General features: G+C 36.1%; 1 protein-coding gene across 2 annotated transcripts in view; it reads right to left on the reverse strand.

Moving 5' to 3' along the window:
* The window catches only part of Prkaa2 (protein kinase AMP-activated catalytic subunit alpha 2), an 86,410-nt gene extending 60,163 nt beyond the window's left edge, over positions 1-26,247 (reverse strand). The window contains exon 1 of one of the 2 annotated variants that reach the window (XM_076860289.2): positions 26,047-26,247. In XM_076860289.2, the coding sequence (XP_076716404.1) occupies positions 26,047-26,140 (94 nt within the window). In that variant the 5' untranslated portion in view covers positions 26,141-26,247. Of the gene's footprint in view, positions 1-25,488; positions 25,573-26,046 lie in introns of those variants that run through there. The other variant, XM_076860290.2, reaches the window with a different exon arrangement.
* Positions 26,248-26,771: the final 524 nt, after the last annotated feature.

The raw sequence follows: 26,771 nt of genomic DNA on the forward strand, positions 1-26,771 counted from the left end.
CTAAATTATTTTGAACAAATGACTATGTATGTAAGATACACTTGCCGAGAATCATATTACTAGCTGAGAGAAAATACCTGAAAGAACAAGAACAAAAAATTATTTATCAAGGATATGGTCACTGTTGAAAAGCAATTGTATACTTAAAAATATAGAATACCATCCTAAATAATAAGCCTTTTAAACATCATTAGAATACTATATTGTTACAACATTGTGAAGCTCATAAGTCTAGCTCTACAACACAAATGAAAAAACATGCTATATTATATTAGTGGTGGGTACCTGTGATAGTACTCATAAGTATTAAATTGCAAAGAATATTAATGGAAATAAATACAGTACTCTGGAAAACCATAACAGATGATGCACAAATGTAGTCCCAGTAGCATGATAGTTAACAAATCTTTTAAAAATGAAATATTTCTGACTACAATAGAGAAAAACTAGGAATCAAAAGAAACTTTGAAATTATATAAATAGAGTCTGAACAACACACTTGTGAATAAACAATAGATTCTGAAAGATAATCAAAAGGGAAATTTAAAAAATGTCTCAAAACAAATGAAAATGGAAACAACATCCCACAACTTATAGGCACAACAAAAGCAGTTTTAAAGGGAATTCTATAGCAATAAGAAAAAATATTTCTTATTTGCCTCTCGACTCATTAGGGTTGTTGGTCTACATAAAAAAAAATGTATTCAGATTTCAAAGAAACAATCTAACAATACATCTCAAGAACCTAGAAGAACAAAACAAATCCAAAAGTAGTAGAAGAAAAGAAATAACAAATTTTAGAGCAGGAAAACAGGGAGAGGGAGAGAGAGGGAGAGAGAGAGAAATACAAAAGATAAATGAAACTAAGTTGTTTTTTAAATTTTTATTCTAATATGCTATATATGACAGTAGAATACATTACAATTCATAGTACACATATAAAGCACAATTTTTCATATCTCTGGTTGTATACAAAGTATACTCATACCATTCATGTCTTCATACATGTACTTAGGGTAATGATGTCCACCTCATTCCACCCTCATTTCTACCCCCATGGTCCTCCCTTACCTTTCCACTTCTTCCCTATCTAGAGTTCATCTAACCCTCCCATGCTCCCCCTTCCAACCCCACTATGAATCAGCCTCCTTATATCAGAGAAGACATTCAGCATTTGGTTTTTTGGGATTGGCTAATTTCACTTAGCATTATATTCTCAAACTCCATCGATTTACCTGCAAATGCCATGATTTTATTCTCTTTTATGTTCCATATTATATATATACCAAAGTTTCCCTATCCATTCATCTACTGAACGGCATCTAGTTTGGTTCCACAGTTTAGCTATTGTGAATTGTGCTGCTATAAACACTGACGTGGCTGTGTCCCTGTAGTATGCTGTTTTTAAGTCTTCTGAGCATAGACCAAGGAGAGGAATAGCTGGGTCAAATGGTGGTTCCATTCCCAGTTTTCCAAGGAATCTCCATACTGCTTTCCATATTGGCTACACCATTTTGCAGTCCCACCAGCAATGTATGAGTATGCCTTTTCCCCCACATCCTCACCAATACTTACTGTTGTTTGTTTGTTTTTTAAAGATGTTGATGAACCTTTATTTTGTTCATTTATTTATATGCAGTGATGGGAATCCAACCCAGTGCAAGCGCTCACTGAGCCATAACTCCAGCCCATGTTGTTTGATTCTTAATAGCTGCCATTCTGACTGGAGTGAGATGAAATCTTACAGTAGTTTTGATTTGCTTTTCTCTAATTGCTAGAGATGTTGAACAATTTTTCATATATTTTTGATTGATTGTATCATCTTCTGAGAAGCGTCTGTTCAGTTCCTTGCCCCATTGATTGGATTATTTGTTTTTTGTTCATTTGTTGGTTGATTGGTTGGTGTTAGCTCTTTGAGTATTTTATATACCCTAGAGATTAGTGCTCTATCTGATGTGAAAGTGGTAAAAAATTTGCTCCCAAAATGTAGGCTCTCTATTCACCTTTCTGAGAAGAAGTTTTTTAGTTTGAATACATCCTATTTATTAATTCTTTATATTAATTCTTATACTATAGGAATCTTATTAAGAAAGTAGGGATCTAATCTGATATGATGGAGATTTGGGCCTACTTTTTCTTCCATTAAATGCAGGGTCTCTGGTTTTATTTCCAAACTTTTGAGTTGGGTTTTGCACATGGTGAGAGATAGGGGTTTAATTTTATTTTTCCCAGCATCATTTGTTGAAGAGGCTATCTTTTTTCCAATGAACGTTTTTGGTGCCTTTGTCTAATATAACTTAATTATGTGGGTTACTCTCTGTGTCCTCTATTCTGTACCATTGGTCTATCAGTCTGTTTTGGTGTCAATACTATGCTGTTTTTGTTATTATTACTCTCTAGTATAGTTTAAGGTCTGGTATAGTGATACCACCTGCTTCACTCTTCCTGCTAAGGACTGCTTTAGCTATTCTAGGTCTCTTATTTTTCCAGATGATTTTCTGCCGCAGTGGGGCTGCAGCAAAATAACCGGGGGGGTGATGAACAACTTGTGTAGACTGATACAGCAGGAGTGGGAGCCGTTTATTGTAGGACAGGAGGGGTATATATATCTTACACACAACTTATCTTAATTAACATAAACTAGATACAGCAGTCAACCAATAAGGAATCTCCACACTTAATGGCTCGTTGGCGTTACTTCACAAACCACTCCCTCTGCAAAATGCCAGGCACCATCCTGACTTGTTTACAGACCCTAACAATTTTCATGACTGCTTTTTCTATTTATATTTATATATGAGGAATGTCCCTGGGCTTTTTATTGGAATTGCATTAAATCGGTAGAGTGTTTTTGGTAGTATAGTAATTTTGCCAATAATAATTCTGCCTATCCAAGAACAAGGAAGATCCTTCCATCTTCTAAGGTCTTCATTAATTTCTTTCTTTAGCGTTCTATAGTTTTCGTTATAGAGGTCTTTCACCTCTTTGTTAGGTTGATTCTCAAGTTTGTTTTTTTTTTTTTTTTTGAGGCTATTTATTGTAAATGAGGTAGTTTTCCTCATTTCCCTTACTGAGGATTTGTCACTGATATACAGAAATGTCTTGATTTATGGGTGTTGATTTTGTATCCTGCTACTTTGCTGAATTCATTTACTATCATTTGCTGACGATATGATTCTATACCTAAAAACTTCTAAAAAGTTTTCTGGTGGAACTTTTAGGGTCTTTTAGGTATAGAATCATATCATCAGCAAATAGTGCTAATTTGAGATCTTCTTTTCCTATCTGTATCCCTTTAATTTCTTTTGTCTGTCTAAGTGCTCTGGCCAGTGTTTCAAGAACTATGTTAAAGAGAAGTGGTAAAAGTGGGCATTACTGTTTTGTTCCAGTTTTTAAAGGGAATGCCTTCAATTTTTCTCCATTTAGAATGATGTTGGCCTGGGGCTTAGCATAGATAGCTTTTAGAATGTTGAGATGTTCCTGTTATCCCTAGTTTTTCTAAGGTTTTGAACATGAAAGGGTGCTTTATTTTGTTGTTGCTTTTTCTGTATCTATTGAGATGATAATACGGTTCTTATTATCTTTAAGTCTATTGATCTGATGAATTACATCTATTGATTTCAATGTTAAACCAACCTTGCATTCCTGGAATGAAACCCACTTGATCGTGGTGCACTATCTTTTTGATGTGTTTCGTGTTCAATTTGCCAAAATTTTATTGAGAATTTTTGCATCTATGTTCATTAAGGATATTGGTCTGAAGTTTTCTTTCTTTGATGTGTCTACCTGGTTTTGGAATCAGGGTGACATTTATCTCATAGAATAAGTTTGGAAGAATTCCCTCTTTTTCTATTTCCTAAAATAAATTGAAAAGTATGAGTATTAGTTCTTCTTTAAAGGTCTTGTAGAACTTGGCTGTGTATCCATCTAGTCCTGGGCTTTTCTTGTTTTATAGGCTTCTGATGGCATCTTCTATTTCACTGCTTGAAATTGATCTGTTTAAATTGTGTATATCATCCTGATTGAATTTGAACAAATCATATATGACTCTAGAAATTTGTCAATGCCTTAAATATTTCCTATTTTATTGGAGTAAAAGTTTTCAAAATAATTTCTAATTATCTTCTGTATTTCTGTAGTGTCTATTATGATATTTCATCACGTATGTTAATAATTTGATTTTTCTCTCTTTTTCTCTTCATTTGTATGACTATACAAATTGTTTGTCAATTTTATTTATTTTTTCTAAGAACCAACTTTTTGTTTTGTCAATTTTTTTGTTTGTTTCAATTTCATTGATTTCAGCTCTGATTTTAATTATTTCCTGTCTTCTACTGCTTCATGTGTTGATTTGTACTTCTTTTTCTAGGGCTTTAATATGTAACATTAAGTCAAGTATTTGTTGAACTTTTATTCTTTTAAGTAATGAATTGCATGCAATAAACTTTCCTCTTAGTACTGCTTTCATAGTGTCCCAGAGATTTCAATAATTATATCTGTGTTCTCATTCACCTCTAAGAATTTTTAAATCTCCTCCTTGATGTCTTTTACAACCCACTGTTCATTCAGTAGTATATTATTTAGTCTCCAGGTGTTGGAATAGCTTTTTTATTTTATCATTGATTTCTAATTTCATTCCATTATGATCTGATAGAATGCATGGTAATATCTCTATTATATTTGCTAAGAGTTGCTTTGTGGTATATGATGGATTTTAGAGAAGAATCCATGTGCTGCTGAGAAAACAGTGTATTGATTCCTTGAAAGATGAAATATTCTATAAATGTTAGTTAAGTCTAAGATATTGACTGTATTATTGAGTTCTATAGTTTCTTTGTTTAGATTTTGTTTGGAAGATCTATCCAGTGGTGAAAGAGGTGTGTTAAAGTCATCCAGAACTACTGTGTTGTTATCTATTTAACTCTTGAACTTAAGAAGAGTCTGTTTGATGAAAGTAAATGCTCCATTGTTTGAGGCATACAAATTTATTTTTGTTATGTCTTGTTGATAAATGGGTTCTTTAAGCAGTATGAAATATCCTTCTTTATCCTTTTGGATTAAGTCTACTTTATTTGATACAAGGATGGAAACCCCTGCTTGCTTCCACAGTCCATGTGAATGGTATGATTTTTCCCAACCTTCACAGTCAGTCTGTGGATGTCTTTTCCTATGAAATGAGTCTCTTGGAGGCAGGATATTGTTGGGTCTTTTTTTAAATCCAATCTGCCAGTCTTTATCTTTTGATTGGTGAATTTAGGCCATTAACATTCAGGGTTATTATTGAGACACAATTTGTATTCCCAGCCATTTTTGTTTACTTTTGGTATTTAACTTGTCTTGGTTTCTCCTTTGATTAGCTTTTCCTTTAGTGTAATACCTTCCTTTGCTGATTTTCATTGTTGTTTTTCAATTCCTCTTCATAGAATATTTTGCCAAGGATATTCTGTACTATAGGCTTTTGAGTTGTAAGTTCTTTTAATTTTTGTTCATCATTGGAAGGTTTTTATTTCATCGTCAAATCTAAAGCTTAGTTTTGCTGGATATAATATTTTTGACTGGCATTCATTTTCTTTCAGAGCTTGATATATGTTGTTCCAGGATCTTCTAGCTTTCAGGGGTTTGGTTGAAAATTCTGCCGTTACCCTAATTCATCCCCCCCTTTATGTAATCTGATTCCTTTCTATCGTAGCTTTTAATATTCTCTCCTTATTCTGTATGTTAGGCATTTTCATTATAATGTGCCTTGGTGTGAATCTCTTGTGACTTTGTATATTTGGCGTTCTGTAAGCCTCTTGAATTTGGGTTTCCAATTCATTCTTCATGTTTAGAAAATTTTCTAATATTATTTCACTGAACAGATTGCTCATTTCTTTGGTTTGGAACTCTATGCCTTCCTCTATCCCAGTAACTCTTAAATTTGGTCTTTTTATGTTATCCCATATTTCCTGAATGTTCATGGTTTCTTACAATTTTCACTATGTGGTCTTACATTCAAGATTATATTTTGTCTTCATTTTCTGAGGTCCTGTCTTCCAAGTGGTCTAATCTGTTGGTGATACTTTCAATTGAACTTTTAATTTGGTTTATTGTTTCTTTTATTTCAAGGATTTCTGTTTTTTTTTTTAAGAACCTCTATCTCCCTATTGAAGTTATCTTTTGCTTCCTGTATTTGTTTATGTAGCTCTTTGTCAAAATGATCTTTTGCTGCCTGTATTTGCTCTCTTATATTATCCTTTAATTCACAACATTTTAATTATGTTCACCCTGAACTCCTTCTCTGTCATTTCTTCTGCTGTGATAGTCATGGATTCTAATAATGTGGTATCTTTATTTGTTTGAAGCACTTTCTTCCCTTGTCTTTTCATACTGCTTGTGTGTCTACCCTTCTAGCACGGTGGATCCAAGGCATTACCGTTTTTACCCTATAGGCTTACAGTGTCCCTATAAGGTTCCAATACCTCTCCTTTGAGGTGAAAGACAATGTTAACAAATCCAAGGATAGACAATATACACCCTAAAAACAAATGTTCACTATTAAGACTTTTACAGTTTGGTCACAATGTACAGAAATGGTGAATTCAATTATTATCTACAATATACTCAATAGGTTTGTAAAAGGGATTACAGTTTCTGATGGTGGACAAAGAACCAGGGGTGAGCATAGGATGATATGCTGAGGAGGTAGGAGGTAAAGACACAGAGTTATTATATCTTACGAAGTGTGAAAGCGGAAGATTAGTAGCAGAAGAGAGAGGAAGTAATTTTAGGTAGACAAGTGGGAAGACTACTAGTAGAGTACATAAAACAAACACACAAATATATTAAGAAAAATACAAAAGGTTAAAATAGTAGAAATTGGTGGAAAAAAGAAAAAGAAAAAAATGAGAAAACAACAAAAAAACAAGAAAGAATATACAACACAACTGTTATATACTATTCAGACGTACCAGCACTCAAAATCCTAATTCTTGCAAAGTACTTGGTTTTACATATTTTGGGGATGTGGGGGCGGGAGAATAGAGAGGGAGAGAAAAAAATTCGTGAATGAAGAAACAGGGATTGTTTTGGTTGGAGATCAGTCTTTCCTGCTTCCCTTCTCATCCAATAGGTGGGGTCATCTGTTGACAGCTGGTGTATCCACCCTCAGGATGGTGAAGGTAACCAGGGGTCACTGTGCCAGGTTAGCAGGTGCTGGGGAGAGGGGGTAGTTAGAAACCAGGTACCTGGCCAGCCAGAGTTCCAAACTGGGAGTTGTCCCCACTGAAGTTGGTGACGATGTGACCCAAGATGGAGATGCCTGCTTTCAGCAGTGGGCTGTCTGGTCGGGTGGGGAGAACTGAGTGATGGCGTTGGACGATGATATGAGATCAGAGACGAGCTCTGTGGCGTGCACTGTGTGACTGTTGGCTGACTTCAGAGCCCGTGTGAAGTCCTCGGGTGCAAGCAGGCTACTGCGAGTAGGGGACTATCTCTGCTACTGCAGAGTCCCAAATGGCAGCGACTGGAGGAGCACCTACATGGGAGTGGCGGCAGGAGTTCCTTTGTGTGGGAAGCTGCTGGGAGCTGCTGTCCTGCATGGGAGCGGAGTCTGTGATTTCTACTCGGGTGGGTGGCTGAAAGTTCTGCGCAGGTGCTGATGCTGCTGGTTCTGCTTGGGTACCTGGTAGTCCTGCATGGGCAAGTAGTTGAGAGACATACTCTGGCACTGAGGCCTGGAGCCCTGGACAGCATGGTGACTGTGATTCCTGTGCAGGAGCAGGAATATCACTTGCAGAGAAGCAGTGTTCTCACTACTTGAGTCTGAGGTCATGGAGCAACACAAAATGCTGGCTCCCTCTGGCCCTCCTGTCCAAAGTTGGTTTTTTGAAAAGATAAACAAAACTGACTACCTTTGGTAGACTAACCAAAAAAAGAGAAAGACCCAAGAAAATCAGAGATGTAGAGGGGACATTACAACCAATGTCACAGAAATACAAAGGATAATTATAGACAATTATTAACAACCATATACTAACCAACTGAAAACCTAGAAGGGATAAATTTCTAGACACATGTGAACTCCCCAAAGTGAATGATGAAGACAAAAAATAAATAAATAAATAAATAAACAAATAAATAAATAAATAAAACTTGAATAGACCAACGAGTAATGAGACAATCAGTAGTAAAATGTCTCCCAACCAAGAAAAGCCCAAAACTGGATAGCTTCTCTAGTGAATTTCAGCAAACCTTTTTTAAAAAGAAACACCAATTTTTCTCAAACTATTCCAAAGAACCAAAAGGGAGGAAGTCCTTCCAAACTCAAGGAGGCCAGCATCACCCTGATATTAAAAACAGACCAGAAGGGCTGGGGATGTGGCTCAAGTGGTAACATGCTCGCCTGGCTTGTGCGCGGCACTGGGTTCGATCCTCAGCACCACATAAAAAATAAAAATAAAATGAAGATATTGTGTCCACCGAAAACTGAAACATAAATATTAAAAAAAAAATTTTTTTCTCTCTCTCTCTAGTTAAAAAAAAAAAAGAGCAGAACGAACACAACAACAACAAAATAGACCAACAACACTAATAAACACAAATGCAAAAACCCCCCAATAAAATACTAACAAATAAAAAAAAAATACTAACAAACCAAATCAAAGAGCACATCAAAAAGATCATTCACCATGATCACAATGGATTTATCCCAAGATATAGTTTGACATATAATAATCAAGAAATCTACGGTATATCAACATACAGAATAAAAATCATGATCATCTCATAGAGTCATAAAAAACATTTGATAAAATCCAACATACTTCACAATAAAAATCCTGAACAAACCAGGCATTGAAGGTTTGTATCTCAACAGAATAATGGCTACAGCCAACATCATATTAATGGGGAAATGGAAGAGTTTCCTCTAAGATTTGGTAAAGAAAAGTTGTCCATTCTCACCATTCTTATGCAATATAGTATTAGACGTTTTAGTCACATCAATTAGGCAAGAGAAAGAAAGGGCATACAGATCGGAAGGGAGGAAATCAAATCATCCCTATTCACAGATGACATGATTCCATATAGAAAGAAACCTAGACTCCAACTAAAGACTATTAGAATTGATAAAACAATTTCAGTAAAATTGCATGTTACTAAATCAATATGCAAATGTCGACAGCATTTTATATTCTAATAATGAACTTGCTGAGAAAGAAATCATGAAAGTAATCACATTCATAATAGCTACCAAAACCAAACAACCCTAGGAATAACTTCACCTAGAAAAGCAAAAGCCCTCTATAACGAAAATTAGAAAACACTGATGAAAGAAATTGAAAAGACAGACACACACACACACAATGGAAAGAACTCCCATGTTCATAGTTAAAATCCCACACTTTCCAACATGATTTGCTGATTCAATGCAATCCCCATCAAAATATCAATGACAGTCCAAACAGACCTAGAAAACACAACCCTAAAATTTGTATGGAAGCATAAACATCCCAAACAGCCAAAGCAAATGTGAACTAAAAAAATAGCCAAAGCTGGAGGAATCACAATACCTGATTTAAAGACATAGAACAGAGCGATCTTAACCAAAACAGCATAGAGCTGGAATTTAAAGGGGGGTGGGGGGAACGGGAGGGACGGGACAGAGAGAAAGACATAAACCAATGAAAACACAGAACAGAGATTGCAGCAATAAACCCAATCACCTACAACCAATTGATTCTCAAAAAAGACACCAAAAACATTCAATGGAGACAGGCCCCTTCAACAAATGGCTCTGGGAAACCTGGATATTCATAAGCAGAAGATAAAATTTAATCTCTCTCACCAGCTACAGAGGTCAACTCAAAATGGATTAAAAACCTAAATATAAGACCTGAATCCAGCTGGGCACAGTGGCATACACCTGTAATCTCAGTGGCTCAGGAGGCTGAGGCAGGAAGAAGGCAAGTTCAAAGCCAGCCTCAGCATTGGGGAGGCACTAAGCAATTCAGGGAGACCCTGTCTCTACATAAAATGCAAAATAAGGCTGGGGATATGGCTTAGTGGTTCAGTGCCTGAATTCAATCCCTGGTATCCCCAGCCAAAACAAGACCTGAATTTATGAAATGACTAGAACACAAAGTGCACACAATTGAAAAACACGAACTAAAAGTCAATGCTGACTTTTATAATATTCCTTTGGCAGTGCTGGGAAATTCCCAGGGTCTGGAGCACGCTAGACAAATGCTCTACTACTGATTTACATTCCCAGCCTTTTTATTTTGAGAGAAGGCCTCCCTAAATTGATCAGGCTGACTAACCTTGAACCTGCAGTCATCCTACCTTAGACTTAACAACAACTGGGATTATGGGTTTGTGCCATCAAGGATACTGTTCTCACTGAAAGCAGAGCCAGCACCAAGTCGCAGCTGTTATCAACAGACCATAATGATGTAGTCCTCACCTTTCATTAACTCACCTCATTTCTACACTTTCCCTCAACTCCACTTAAAAAGAAAAATCACAAAAAAATTAAAGCTCTAATTGGTTTTTTCTAGAATGATTTCAAAGTTTTGTCACATGGTTAACAGGCAGGACAATTCTATACTGGCTCTGGTAGACAAGGCCCCTTCTCTACTCTCCATTTTTTAGAAAACTACATTTCCAAGTTTGATTACATGGAACCTAGCTCCAGTAACTCCAGTCTACTTCCGTCAATCCAAACAATAGCCTCCTATAATCTGGTTACCAAGCCCAAGCCCTCTTCTTTATTTCCTGAGTCTGATTTATTTCCTGGAAACGCCAATGAATGAAAATATTAATAAAAGTTATATGCTTCTCCATGAAGAGAGGGAGAGAGAGGAAGGGAGAAAGGGAGGGAATAAAGAAAGGGAGAGGGACTGACAGACAAGAAACTCTTTAAAACATTGGTATAAGCAATGACTTTTTGAGTATGACCCCAAAACTGCAGGAAACAAAAGCAAAAAGAGACGAATAAAATTATTCAAACTAAGAACTTTTGCATGGAAAAGAAAGCAATCAACAGAGTAAAATAAAAACCTAAAAAAATGGGAGAAAATAGTTGCCAACTATTCATCAGATAAAAGATTAATATCCAAAATACATACTCAAAAAAACTAACAAAAATAAGTGATCCAATTAAAAATGGGCAGATCATGTGAAGAGATGTTTCTCAAAAGAAGAAACACAAATGGCCAACAAATACATAAAAAATGTTCAATATCATTAACCTCAGGGAAATGTAAACCAAAACTACCACAAGACATCTCAGCCAGTTAGAATGGATATTGGCAAAAAAAAAAAAAAAAAAGCAGGGCTATGCAGAAAAAGAACTCTTAGGGTGTTGCTGAACGCCTACAGCCACTATGGAGAACAGTATGGAAGTTCTTCAAAACAAAATAAAATAAGCCTATCATGTGAACCAGCTGTTCTACACCAGGGTATATATCCAAAGGAAATGAAATCAGCATACCAAAAATACATCTGCACACCCATGTTTACTAAGGCACTACTGACAATAATTAAGATATGGAATCAAACTAGGTGTCCATCAATGAAAGAAAAAAGAAAATGTGGTGTTTATACACAAAAGAATATTATTCACCCATAAATATGCAGACACAAATTGGTGTGAATATACAGAGATATGAAAAATTGTGCTCTATATGGGCAATAAGAATTGTAATGCATTCCACTGTAATATATAAGTAAAAGAAAAAAATAGTATTCACCTATAAAGAATGAAATTCTGTCATTTGTAGTAAAATGGATGGAACTGGACAACATTATGTTAAGAGACATAAGCCAGACACAGAAAGACAAATAACCACATATTCTTATTTGGGGAAGATTTAAAAAAAAATGCAATCTGAATGTAAGAGTGAGCATGAGAACACAGGTAAGGTGGAGCAGCAGGTGAATTAAGAGAGATTAGCTTTGATCGGTGCATGCTGTATGTACAGTTTTTCACTGCATAATCATCCTAGATTTTATGCCAAATTTTTCTGGCAGAAATATGGGGTGCAACCATTACATAAAGCTTTTTTAAAAAACTTTTCACTCACTGGAAACTTTCCACATCTGTTTCCACATAATCACTTTCAGTTTGAAGCCTGCAAAAATAGTTTTTATATTACTCAAAATCAAAAAGAAATGCTTTGAACATTAATATATCACTGTCAGATAACTGTACAGTTTAGCTATGACAGGAAGATGCAAGTCTTACCATATCACATAACTTATTCATGGCAACTTCACCTGCCGGCCCAATCCCCTTACACCTGTGGCTCTTCATGGGGTTGAATGCCCCCAATACTGCAGCGCTCTAAACAAACACACAGTTTTCAGAAATACACGGACAATGCCTGCACACTGAGAATTCTAGGCCCAGAGTGTGCACAAGAAGAGAAATTCACATCCATATGTCTCTGGTGTATACACTGCAGCTCGATTTACCTTTTAAGTGGTGTGATGAACAGAAGAATACCATACAATGATTAGGTGATGAAAGGTTACAAACCATTTTTGGACTGAAAAAAACAGGGTGCAATTATTACATGGTGAAACACAGTACATGAAATATCACACGGAAACCCCAATGACATGTGCAATTAATACATGTTAATAAAAAGTAGTGCTAGTAATGACAAAAATCTGAAATGTGAGTAGAAAAAAACTATTTCTATGATACTATTCACAAACATAATTTCAAACATTGTTTTTCTAAAATAATGAAATATAAATAGAAGACATCTACAAGATTATTTAAAAGTAACCTTATTCAGAATAAACAAAATGTAAAAACTATCCAAATGTTCATTAGTGATAAAAAGGGCAAATAATGCTATAGTCTAATGTAATGCCATATAGCAATGAGAATGAACAAATTACAACAGTATGCAACAACAGGGTTAAATCTCCTAAACATTAACTTAGGTAAAAGAAGCAGGACACAAATAAATATGATTCTATTTCTATAAAGTTCAAAAACAGATGAAATTGTCCATGGATAGTGGTTTCCTTGGTGGGAGTGGAGGACAGAAACAGAACTGATAAGAGACATAAGGAGGTTTCTAAATACTGGTCATTTTCCATGTTATTATATAGTTTTCTGGGTATGTTCAGCTTGTGAATATTTTTTACTAAGGATTTACATAAGATCACTTAGAATGCATGTACTTTTTTGTATATGGGGTACAATAAGAGTTAACAAAGAACATTTGGAGGGCACTATATCAACTCCTAAGCTATGTGAGCAGAGGAATACCATATGTATCAGTAAGCTGGGACTTGTCGCAAGTCAGTAACCTTTACTCATTCGTATTAAGGGCTTTAACTCTGGAAGTCAGGAGTGATCTGATACACATAAGTTCTGACTCCTACCATCACCAGCCTCCTGCCAAAACAATACAAGGCTCCTTTCTTCTTTGCCCAGAGTGAAACAAAACAGTCTCATTGTTTTTTTCCAAAAAGCAGACTTTCCTTGAAATCCTTTAAAATTCTCAAAAAGAGTCCTAACAAGGAAATAAAAGACTTTTCTCTAAATAAATACAACATTAAACACTTTGCATACATATCTTATTTAATTCCCAGAACTCTATAAGGTAAATATCATTATGTCCAGTTTACAGAGAAGGATACTAGGAATTGGAGAACAATCAGTGTCAAAATGGTGTGTCTATCTCCAAAGCCCAAGCCCAACATTCATACTATTTTACCTCTCAATTACCAGTTTCTCTTGATTACAACATATCTAAAGTGCTCACTTGCATGCCTATCCTCTTATCCTTAGAATTAGATCTGATATGAGAAATGAGGCCACAGGAAGGGACTAAGTAGTGACAGACTAAGGAGGGAGGGAAGATAGCTGAGAATACCCAAATAAGGAGAACTATGTATTCAGCTAAAGAGCAAAGTTTGGGTAGAACTGTAGCCTTTGTGATGGATCAGATACACTAAAGTTATTCATCAAGAGCTGCTTAAAGCCAGGTAAAATGGCACATGCCTGTAATCCCAGGGATTCAGAAGACTGAGACAGGAGGATTGCAACTTCAAAGCCAGCCTTAGCAACTTAGGTAGGCCCTTAGTGAGATCTTAGCAAGACTTTGTCTCAAAATAAAACATAAAAGGTGCTGGAGATGTGACTCAGTGGTTAAGTGCCCCTAGGTTTAATCCCCAGTACAAAAAAAAAAAAAAAAAAAAACCTGCTAAAAATCAAGAAAATAGAAAGGACTAAAAAGTTTTGGTAACCCTTAAATCCCATAATATCATACAATACATGCATTCAAGGTTTATTAAAAGAATCAGCTTATATATCCCTGAAGACCTTTCTATCGTAGTTTTTTTTTAACATGTTTGTGCATTCATTCAAATTAACATGTTAGTCTGTTCATTCTTCCAGCAAATATTTTGAGTGTCTGATATATACAAAGAATTGCCTCAAATGCAAAAAATAAGTAGAATTTCCATTCTGATGTAGAATATACATAATAATTATAGAATGATGATAAATGAAGAAAATAAAGCAGAGAGATTGACAGGGTAGAGGCAGGAAGATGGGACTATTTTAAATAGATCAGGAAAGGTCTGAGGATGTGATTTTTTTTTTTTTTTTTTTTTTTTTAGTAACTTGTTCTATACCTAACTTCTTCAACCATGATAGGTTGTATTTAACTTCAGATTGCACGTTTAAAATAGTTTTTAAACTTAATCAATTTAGGATTCTATAGGAAAACCAACGTAATTTTTACTTTATCATTTAAGATGAAAAATTGAGAAAGAAAAATAGTTTACCAGTATAGAAGAGATTATTTTAAACTACTGGAGAATAGGTTAGTATTCAAGTGAAGTAAAAGATCTGAAAAAAAAATTTCTTAGATGTCCTCACTCCAGATGAACAGAAGACTTTGAGAAACACAGATCTCAAAGCTTCATAAAGTTTTAAGAAGCATACCCTCCTTTCCCCTGTCTTTCCAACTCCTGACCTTCCTTGTCTATTTCTGTGTGCCTCATTCCACATCTTGTTCTTGTTCTGCTTCTTTTCCTGTCTTCAAACAGGATACTCCTTTGTATCCCTAATTACAAAGTAATTACAATTACTCCTAACTGAATCATGGAGTCTTATTAAATATATTTAACAAATATAAAGTTTCAAAAAAATTCTTTCTAAAGTGGAATTGTGAAATGATTGGGAATTCTTTCCAAAATAAAACAAAGAATATCAACTATTTTTGGTTTTTGTTCAATTATCTTTAGGACCTTTAGGTTTGATTTTAATGGTTACCCCCAGAGATTACAACATGCATCCTTGACTTACTACAGTCGAGGATATAAATTTGCATTCTTATGTATCACAGAGAAAAAAAAAGACAAAAAGCTGATTATTTTCACCAGTCTAGGATTAAGCTAATTCTAAGTACAATTTTAATCTTTAGAGTATTATAACCAAAAACCCAAGTGATTACCAAGTACTATCCCAGATAAACTATTGACTTTAACTATTCTCTCCCAGAACTCAAAAATCTGATTAGTTCCTTTGTCTTTTAGCCACTACTGTCTGCTCAGCCTCTTTTACAATTAATTACCCTTTCAAATAAACAAACAATTCAAACAGAAAAGTCAAGTGAAGCAAAATGTCAGACTCATTCCAATGTACTTTTCCTTTCAAGGGAATAATGACACCACTGCCTTCAAACAGATTTGGCTGCCTTCAAATGGATTTTATTTTCTCTAACTTTTCTACTTGTTCTTGACTAGAAAGTAGATTTCATACCAGTTAGAAATCAAAGCCAGGAAAGAAATCAAGGACACTAGGAAAAATGTACATGGAATAACAGAGTATTAAAGGTTAAAAGGGCTTTACAGATCATCTATGCCAAGCATCCGCGCACACTAGAAATTCTGAAGTAAAAATCTTTTTAGACAGCCACCTAGTATCTGAGCAAATGTATCAATAAAAGAAATCTCACTGAGGTGTGGTATATCTAGACAAATCTCCTTCATAGACAGAATATCATAATTCTAGGTTATAATTTGCTGCTTGACACATTCATCCAACAGTCACAGTTGTCCCCGTTGAAGCACCATTGATTATGATGACTCCTTTTTCCCAACGATACTTTAGCCCCTTAAAAACACCTATCACATCTAAAATGTTTTCTCATACTGAGAAACATTTCCTTTACCCTACTTCACATGGCATACTTTTGGGGTCATCCTTATTATAAAAGTCATTCTCTGAGTTCCTTTCCTAATGTCAATGCCAAGAACTAAACTTGATATTCAAAATTTGATTTATTTCAAAGTATAACACAACTATACTACCTCTACAATCCTAACTAATATTGCCTCTCCACATCTATATTACATATGATAATAAATTTTACATGTAAGCATTCATAGTATATAATCCTATGGTTGTTGCCACCTAAACTCCGACATCTCAGAAACTAATATCAACTGTTCCATTCTTTTATGCACTTGTGATTTGGTTTGGTTTTTAATCTGAATGCCAGATTTAACACTTGTCCCTATTTAATTTCACTTTCTTGGTTTTCACCTGGTAATCCCACAGTCATATTTTTTTAAATATTTATTTTTTAGTTCTAGTTGGACACAATACCTCTATTTTATTTATTTATTTTCATGTGTTGCTGAGGATCAGACCCAGGACCTCACACGTGCTAGGCGAGCGCTCTACTGCTGAGGCACAACCCCAGCCCAGTCATATAAGTTTAAATTCTGACTTTGATTTGTCTATTAATTATTCCATCATGCTTTCTACCATCCCAGATAGGAATTCTTACTATAATTATTAGCTCCGAGTCCGCGTCAAAATCATTTATATATGTATTTAAATACAGTCAGTGGCAGATAGTTCCCTCTACAATGTCACATCACATCTCTGGGAACAGTTGTTCATGAGCAGTCAACCATCCAGACCACATTCCTTTACCACACCTACTGTAAGTCAAAAGTCAAATTTCTTGCTGAAATAAATTTACAGTATACACTGTATCTATTATATTACCTAATTATGAATTCATAGAGCACTGAATTAGGTTATTAAGGGACCTGGTATAAATGTGAGAAAAAGCAGACTAACATCAAATTTTACTTAAGATGTCAAATGTGACACAAGAATCAATTAGGCAACTTTTTTAACAAATATTTCCCACTTTATTGTAAATTTGTAAATAAAGTGCTGTAGTAGGCATTGCCACATTCTTTTTTATTTTTTATTTATATATGACAGCAGAATGCATTACAATTCTTATTACACATATAGAGCACAATTTTTCATACCTCTGGTTGTAAACAAAGTATATTCACAGCAATTTGTGTCTTCATATATGTACTTTGAATAATAATGTCCATCACATTCCACCATCATATCTAACCACATTCTTAACATTGGTAAAAACATTTGTGCTTAAAATCCAACAAACAGGGCTGGGGTTGTGGCTCAGTGATAGAGCACTCACCTAGCACATGCGAGGCCCTGGAATCAATCCTCAGCAGCACATAAAAATAAATAAATAAATAAATAAAGGTATTGTGTTCAACTACAACTAAAAAATAAATATAAAAGAAAAATCCAACAAACACAGCTAATGTTTAAAATATACTGGTTGAATTATTCTACTAAGGCTGGAAGAACTGAAATCAGTTTTGAAATGTCATAGAGTATCAAATAAAACATTTTAAAATTAAATGAAAACATTAAATACTTATGCTATTGGCCAAGGAAAATAAATTTCTATTTATAAAATTTTAATTACATTATTTTTAGGTATGACAACCAAATTCACTGCCTTATAACAAATTTATAATTTGGAACCTCAAAGATGTTGAATGAGAATATTCTTCCCCATGTTTTTAATAGTATGTAAACTCATAAAGAAAAAGAATTCTGACGAAACAAAATACTTCCATAAATTAGTACATTAACATTCAGAATACGAGATATACCAAGATTTGCTGAATTTTCTTTAATCAGATAAAAAGCTGTTTTAAAAAATTTAAGGATAGATTTAAAGTTATTAATTCTTTAAAAACAAAGGTATCATTCAAAGAAAATATAGTGAAAATTTATCAGAGGCAAACACTGTTAAAAATAAGACACCACTTAAGAAAGAATACTGTTCCCTTGAAGGGATGAAGAAGGTTTCTATTATTAGCAGAGATTAAAAACTGCCTGAAATTCTTTCCTTAACAACACCACACTAAAAATAAAATGGTTCACTGCATTTCAAAATAAACACATTGCTTTGCGTGTACATTTAAGTCACTTAAAGAATAAATAAAAATACAAACCTTATTCCAAAAATTTCTTTTTTATCTGTATCTAATAAATATGCTAGATAGATTTGTTTTCATTTTTTTAATTTTTTTATTTATTATTTTTTTATTGGTTATTCAAAACATTACAAAGATTGCAGAATCACATCGGTTACATATCCACATTTTTACATAATGCCATAATAGTAACTGTTGTGTGGGGTCTTAGGTGACCCACTTACTAATTTTCTACTAAAGGATTTGAGATTAAATCTTCCCACTAGGTCAAATTAAATTATATGCTTGGCTTCAAAATTTAATTTCTCTACAAAGCATTTTCCCTATTCAAGGATACCACAGGAATCTTAGAAGGGTAAATGAGGAAGTATTATCATTACAAAGCAGTACCAAATGCATTCAGAAAAACTGGCATGAACTACAAGATAAGTGAACACTTTGGCATGCTGCTACAAAAAGAAAAAAAAAAACAACAACCAAGTGAGACAGAGTGGTGCTGTGAAGGGAGCAAGTCCAAGAATTGAAGTAATCACATCAACACAGGAACAAACTATAAACCCTTTCTAATGCATATACCTACATTAAGGGAAAATTTGGATGAAAGGCATTTTTAGATCAGAGGATATTCTCCATGCTTTCAAAAAAAAAAGTTACCTTATTTATTCTGATTTTAGTTCAAATGCCTTTAAAATGATGTACACATGGAAACTGCCATGGGCTACTCATAGTTCTTGCCTCCCTTCCCAGCTTTTGCCTCCTTCCTCCAACAGTTTGTGATCACTGCCACTGGATTTGGAATATATGCATATTATGTTTATATATGTTATGTATTTAAATTCATTATGTGTTTGTACACCTGCCTTAGGAGTGATGTGTAGAAGAGGTGAATAGTGAGCAGGGTCTGCAGAATTAAGAGGTTCTGAAAATATTCATTCACAAAAAGGTGGGGGGGGTGGATGACTTGGGAAAACTAAACAGATAGTAAATTCTTCTTCCACCTCATCAAATAAATTTCTAGTCTCAGAACTAGATCACAGATTATCCTCACAGTTCAGCTAATTATGGATTTAAGTAAATAATGGGCCCAAAGTACTTCTGAAACCCTTTTCACGTACATTCATTTTCTCATGTACTTCTCACAGCTATGTTAAGAGAACATGTGGTATTAAATATCCTTTCCCATAGATCAAGTTTGGTTAGCTCATCTAACCAAACTCTACAGCTGGCTCATGACACTGCTACTGTTCCACAACTGGTTTTCCAAATCAAAAGCTCTCTGTGCTATAGAGACCATACACAGCATCACCTTGCCTTTTGTGGACCTACCCTGAATCTCTATATACATTGTTTCTTCTGAAAAATACCTTTGAAAGTCAATCAACCGATTACATAAAATGAACAAAATTCAATCAGAAATTTAAGGCAAAATTACTTAAGTCAAAATCATATAAAACAGAAAAAATCTAAATAACATCATTCCATTAACTAATTGTTTGAGAGATCTAACTGAACTTATTATTCAGGTACTACATACATGGTACAGTTGGCTCTTGGCATCCCTGGATCCAACCAACCATGATACAAAAATATTTAGGAAAAATAAATATTACAGTTGTACTAAAAATGTACACACTTTTTTTCTTATCATTATTCCCTAAACAATATAACAAGTACTTACACAGCATTTGCATGGTATTAGGTATACCAATAATCTAGAGGTGATTAAAACATACAAGAAGATGTGCATAGGTTACATACGAATACTGTGCCATTTCATGTAAGAGAACCAATCTCTCATAGATCCCAAAGTATGACTACATGACTTAGTCAAAAAGGACACTGTTGGGCTGAAGTTGTAGCTGAGTGGTAGAGCGTTCATCTAGCACGTGCGAGGCCCTGGAATCCATACAGAGCACCACATAAAAATAAATAAATAAATAAATAAATAAATAAATAAAGTTTTTTTTTTAAAAAAGGACACTGTTTTAATATAAACATTAATAAATGAATATGGTACAAATAAGTAATCATTAAGAACTTTCTTAAGTCCAGGCAACCAAAAAATAGGGGCAGATTATCACAGCTGTCCAATGTTGGTATCAGAATCGATGATATTTCTAAACACCCTGAATTTGATACTAGCACAGTGAACTTGGGTAAGTTACTCAAAGTGTCTGATTCTTAATTCCTTCATGTTAAATGGAAATAATACTGAATTCAGAGGATTACTCCAGGAAATAATATAAAATCATGTGCATTTAAAGCTGTGATTATATAGTAAAATCTTAACCTGTAACTTTTACCACTAAAGTGTTACAAATGTGCTTCCTCTCCCTTTCTTTCTACATTACAACTGCATTTCAGCTCTGGTCTTCAGTAATTCAAATTTCCATTAACTCAAGATGAACAACTAAATACATCCATTTTTTAATACTCAATCTTAAAAAACAAAAAAAAAAATTACAACGATGAAGCTTAAGGGTTCTCACACATTGTGTGTTTTAATTTTCCCTTTAGAAGAGGAAGACCACAAGAGCCAGAGAGATTAAACTATTCAGGGACTTTTACACTAACATGGGAGTCAAAAACAACTCTCAGGAAAAAAACCTAACTACCAAAGACATAATTCTTAGTTACACTAACTAAGCAGATAAATTTTCCAAAATTCAATTTATCATTCAGGACTGGATATTTTCATAAAAGGTAATGCTGCTTGTGAAGAACAAATAAATAAAAAGCTCATATTTCCCATTTGTTAATCCTTCCTGTTATCTCAAAAATAACTGGATAATTTCTAAATACCTACTAAAAGTCAAATCTGTGGCTCATTCACGTAACTATATGAAAAACAAAATCTAATTTCCTCCAGAAGACTTTTCTTTTCTGGATGTAAAGAGACTAACATGGTTTCAATGTATCTTTTGATGACCAATTCTGATGAAGAATAATCATAAACCACACCTCTCAATTCTTACCTTGCAAAAATGCAAGCTTCTTTTAAAATAACTGACATTATAAATGTAATTTTTTTCTTTAACCAGTCTTTTTATAACACAAACAACAGATCTATTGTTCTAGAATTTCTATTACCTTTAGTTAAATTGGGTTATGTGTTAATCAGTTTTTCATTGCTATGAAAGTTAAACACCTGGTAAGAACAACTTAGAGGAAGAAAAGGTTTTTATGTGTTTATGGTTTCAGAGGTTCAGTCCATGGTCAGCTGACTCCATTGTTCTAGGCCCAAGGTGAGGCACAGCATCATGGAGGAAGGTCATGGTGAAAGAAACCTACGCAACCCATGGTGGCCAGGAAGCAGAGAGAGAGAGGAAGGGGCCTCAGGGAAGATGCACCCTACGAGGGCACACCATCAGTGGTCCAACTCTGTCACGCTCCACCTGCTTCCAGTTACCAGCCAGCTAGTCCATTCAAACTAAAATGGACTAACTATTTACAGTTCGCATAATCTAATCATTTCACCTCTGAATATTACTGCGCTACCAGGAGTTTTTGGAGGACACCTCATATCCAGACCATAACAGGTGAGAACCAAACAAGTCTAACCATAAGACTTCTAAAGAGCAATTCTATGGTACCCAGATAAAATGAAAACATAAATTTAGGGGGAAAATTTTAAATAAGAAGCATCATTTTCAATCTATATAATGTTTTCATTATATGAAACCTATCAATACAATAGCCCAATGAAGAAAAAAATCAACTTAAACATTTAAAATAAGGCTTTACCAATCTATCAAGCATACACTCCTTAAAAATAAGCTGAATCTAGTGCTAATAAGTAAGAACTATGCCATTTTCAATCTTTCATTATTATGCCTAACTTTGGTCCATAAATTGGTACATTCAACTGAAGTTAAATTTTCAATTAGCATATCAGTTAAGACAGCACATAAAATGCTCCACTCTCCTCTATTTCCATGTTTTTAAAGCCACATAAAATTAAATCATCTACTGTTAAGGTTTTTAGTAGAAATTGATTTAACAAAATCTAAATCTATAACAATTAAAAATACATGTGCTTTCAACAAAAGGTGCTGGAACAACTGAATATACACATGGAAAAAAGTTGGCATTTAACTTCATCTCGCGTCAGACGGAAGAATTAACTTCAAAAGGTTCTTAAAAACTAAAACAATAAAATATTTACGACAAAACATAACTAACCATAAATCTTTGAGATCTTGGGCTAAGCAAAGATGTCTTAACTATGACACTAAAAGCATGTTCATAAAGAAATTAATAAATTGGACCTCATGAAAATGCATAACTTTTATACTTCAAAAGACGCCATTAAAAAATGAAAAAAACCTTTAAACAAAAGACTGAGAGGAATTATGTACAAAACATGTCCAATAAAAATTTGTATCTAGAATTTTTTTTAATTATTTCAATTCAACTTATGACAAACAACCTGTCTTATTTCATTTTTTGGTTGCTATAACAGAATACCTGAGACTGAATAATTTATAATGAAAAGTTTATTTTGGCTAGTGGCTGGGAAATCTAAAGTATGGTATCAGCATCTGCCAGTTTCTGGTGAGAATCTCATACTGCTTCATCTCAAAGCAGAAAATCAGAAGGGCAAACAAGCAAATGGGAAAGAGACAAAATCCAAAGGCAGCCCCATGCTCAAGAGAAAGGCATTAATTAATTCCTCTTAATGATCTAATTATCTAGTGAAGATTACCTCTCAATTCAGTTAAACTGGGAATCAGATTTTAACAGAGTTTCAGAGGAGGCAAATAATATTCAACCATAGCACAACCCAATCAAAAAAAAAATGAGCAAAGATATACACAGACATTTCACCAAAGAAGATATTATGAATGAGTACATGAAAATATGTTCAACAACATCACTCACTGGGAAACTGTAAAATTAAAGCCTCAATGACATACCATTTCATACTCACTAGGACCATCTCACAACCAAAGATATGAAGAAAAGAGAACTCTAATACATTGTTGGTGGGACTATAAAATGGTATAACCATTCTAGAAAAGTTTGGCAGGGTCTAAAAAAATTAAACATAAAACTAAGATATAACCCACCAATTCTACTTCTAGGTATAAGAAAAAGTGTCCACATACAGGCTTCCATGTTAATATTCATGGTAGCATTACTTGTAATAGCCCACAACTTAAAACAATATCCATTGTCAACTGGTGTATATATGGACAAGATATGGCATATCCATTAAACAGAATACTATTCAACAATAAAAAGGAAAAAACTAATGACATGTCACCCAAGAACTGATAAAGAAGCTACAAATGAGACTCCATATTGAATAACCCCAATTATAAGAATCCAGAAAAAGCAAATTTACACAGACAGAAAACAGAATAAGTTTCCTGTGGCTAAGAGTAGGAATGAGATTAACTGTAAGTGTATATAAGGGATCTTACTGTGCTGTTCTATAATGTTCTACAACTGATCGACAATGATGGTTGCAGCATCTGGTAAAATTACCCAAAAATGTTGAACTCTGTACTTAGAATGGGTAAATTTTATTAAAAAAAAAAATAATATATATATACACACACACACACACACACACACACACACACACATATCAATAAGGCTGTTTAAAAAAAATGCATGTGCTTTTGTTTCACCTGCCCTTGAATTAAATTAATAACTTTAGGCTGCAGCAATTTCTACAATTTAAAATTCAAAATTCAAAAAACTACTACATTGATTACAGTCAGAAGCCACAATATCTTTTTAAAGAAAATCTAACACAATGTTTAGGAAAACAACTTCCAACTCAACAGGGGCTCTCCAGGAAAAACATTTCTCATAAATTCAAGTTCCCTCAAGATCACATTTTAAGAAGCCCCAGTACCTGGAAGCAGCTCAATGATGTCCTTTACAATGGCTGACTGTTCTGATGGGTATTCTACTCTGCATGCAGATTAGATTACAGTAGTAGTAGAATTTTAAAAGACAAACAAAAGAGTTTTAACACCATTTGAAAGGATGTGCGATTAAGTTATGTAACTTCATGAGTATACATGTCCAAATGACTGTTTTAGCTTGAGTAATTCTATGTCATAACACAACTATCCTCGGCAATGATATTAAATGACAAGTAACATAACAGGCACTAATCCAATCTCTAACCCAATCCCTGGCTCTTCCTAGATTCATTCTAAATATATACTAATTATCCATTCTGCTTATAAGATCTTTCAAAAGTAATCCAGGACTTCACAGCCTTCCAAAACTTCAAAGAATTTTAAAAACTTTTTAGGTCTTTAAACAAAAACCATGTAGTCTGTGAGGCCTTGCCTGACCACCTTATTGAAAACTGCCAACCTCACAAAACTCCCCATCCTCCCTTCCCTGATTCACTTTTCTCAATAGTGTGAAACATAAAATTTACATAATATTCTAATATGTATTATTTACATATTCTAAATATGTATTACTTGTCTTACTCTACCTTACATGAAAGTACCCTCCATGTAAGATACGATTTTGTTCCTTGCTGTATTCCCATTGCCTGGACTGGTGTCTATCATGCTGTAAATGCTTGCAATAAGTGGGGTTTTTTTGTTGTTTATTTTTTTGTTTTTGATCAAATGAGTGGGTATCACACATGTGGAAGACAACAGGCACCGATCCTTGCCACTGGAATGAATAAGAGTCTTCAAGTGAGGTTAAAATGTGAATTTTATAAGAACTCAGAATAGAATCTGTAGCCAGCCTACCCAGCACTTATTCAGCAAAAAAATAAAAAGCCAATGCTTCACTTTATTATTCTGGATTTACAACAGAGTATTTTTAATAAGCAAGCTCTAGTTTTGGAGAGAGGGCAGGTTAATTAAATCCCATGTGACTTATTAACAAATAACAGAGGAAAGTTTAATACTTAACTAGTAAGAAGAGCTGTATAACATTTCAAAAGCAAGTGTGTTTTTCTACACCCAAAATAGGATCCCAGCTCCAAGAAAACAGACCTCAGTAGCATAAGCCTTAGCAGTTCTGCTTTCCTCAGCCCCAAATCCTCCACCACCAAGGAACGTGTTTCTCTCCCCGACCTCCCACCAGCCTCCCAGAACCGTTTTACACACACGAATCCACCCTCTGACCTCCGAGTTCCAACTAACCCCCGGCCCACGCCGGCTGCATTTCAGCATTTCACACACCCAGCAGAAAGCCCACTACTACCTCCTGGTCCCTGGCTCGGCCCCCAAAACGGTCAGCTCCACCAACCGAGCGTGCTGGCACACGAAAGAATCCGGAGAAGGCAGGGACCTCCCTGCAAGGCCAGAATTGGAGGACATCTTAACCTCATCCTGGATCTGCCAACTGCTCTTGACCTTGGGCGTGTCACTGAACCTCCTGGGGTCCCGGTTCTCTCGCCTTTAAGGTGAGGCTAACATCTGGACCAAGCCGCTGGGAGGTAAGACAGGACCTCACATAACGCAAACCAGAGCCCCCGGCGCGCAACGGCGACTCGCCCATCCCTCGGTAGCGTGCATTATCCCCAACCCTTCCCTCTGGCCGCGCGCCCGAGGCACCGCGCCGACCCGGTCCCCAGTCTCCGAGTTCTGCAGAGGAGGACGCGGAGGCGCCGAAAGGCGCAAGGTGCCCGGCCCCGGCCCCCGCAGAGGCGGGCGAGCGCAACACCTGGAGCCCTGGACGCCCGCGCCCCGCCCGCAGCCCGGGGCTCCGCGCGGCCGCTCCACCTGCCGCCCGCCCGCCCGGCCTCGGCGCGCACTCAACTCTTCACTTTGCCGAAGGTGCCGACGCCCAGCGTGTCCCCCAGCACGTAGTGCCCGATCTTCACCCGCCCGTCGTGCTTCTGCTTCTCAGCCATCTTCGGCGCGCGGCCTCGCTTCGCCGCCCGGCCTCCGCGCGGACGCCGCCACCGCCTACCCACAGTGCAGCGGGACGGGGGCGGGCCGCGGGCGCGGGACTGGTGGGGCGACGGGGCGCAGGCGGCCGGCCGCGGGCGACGCCGCTGGCGGGCGGGCGGGCGGGGCGCGGGATGAGCGGCGCCCTCGCGTGAGGCGCGTCCACGGCGACTCGGCGGTGACGCGGACCGGGAACGAGTGCGCGCGGGCGGGGCCGAGCCAGGTGCGCCGAGGCCGGAGGGGCGGGGCCGCGGGCTGTCGGGAACCCGGGTATCCCAGAGCGGGCTGGGTCGGGAGGGTCTCTGGGACTGGTAGGAGATGTAGACACAAGAGGAGACGCGCCCGACTCTGGGAGCAAGGGGTCGTAAAACTGAAACGTGCGCCCGCGGGAAGTCGAGGATGGAGGCGCGGTAAGGGCTTGATCCGAGCGCGGTCGGCGGACAGCTGCGGAGGCGAAGGGTGCTTGGTACTGGTGGTGGTGGCACGCAGAACCCAGGACCGCGCTCGCCTTCACTTGTCCTCTGCTTATTCATTCATTCGCATTTTGCCCTGTGCATGGAAGAAACCCTTTCCTCCTGCGCTCTCAGGTTCGAC

The sequence above is a fragment of the Callospermophilus lateralis genome, chromosome 7 (genome assembly GCF_048772815.1).
Source record: "Callospermophilus lateralis isolate mCalLat2 chromosome 7, mCalLat2.hap1, whole genome shotgun sequence".
NCBI classification, from domain to species: domain Eukaryota; kingdom Metazoa; phylum Chordata; class Mammalia; order Rodentia; family Sciuridae; genus Callospermophilus; species Callospermophilus lateralis.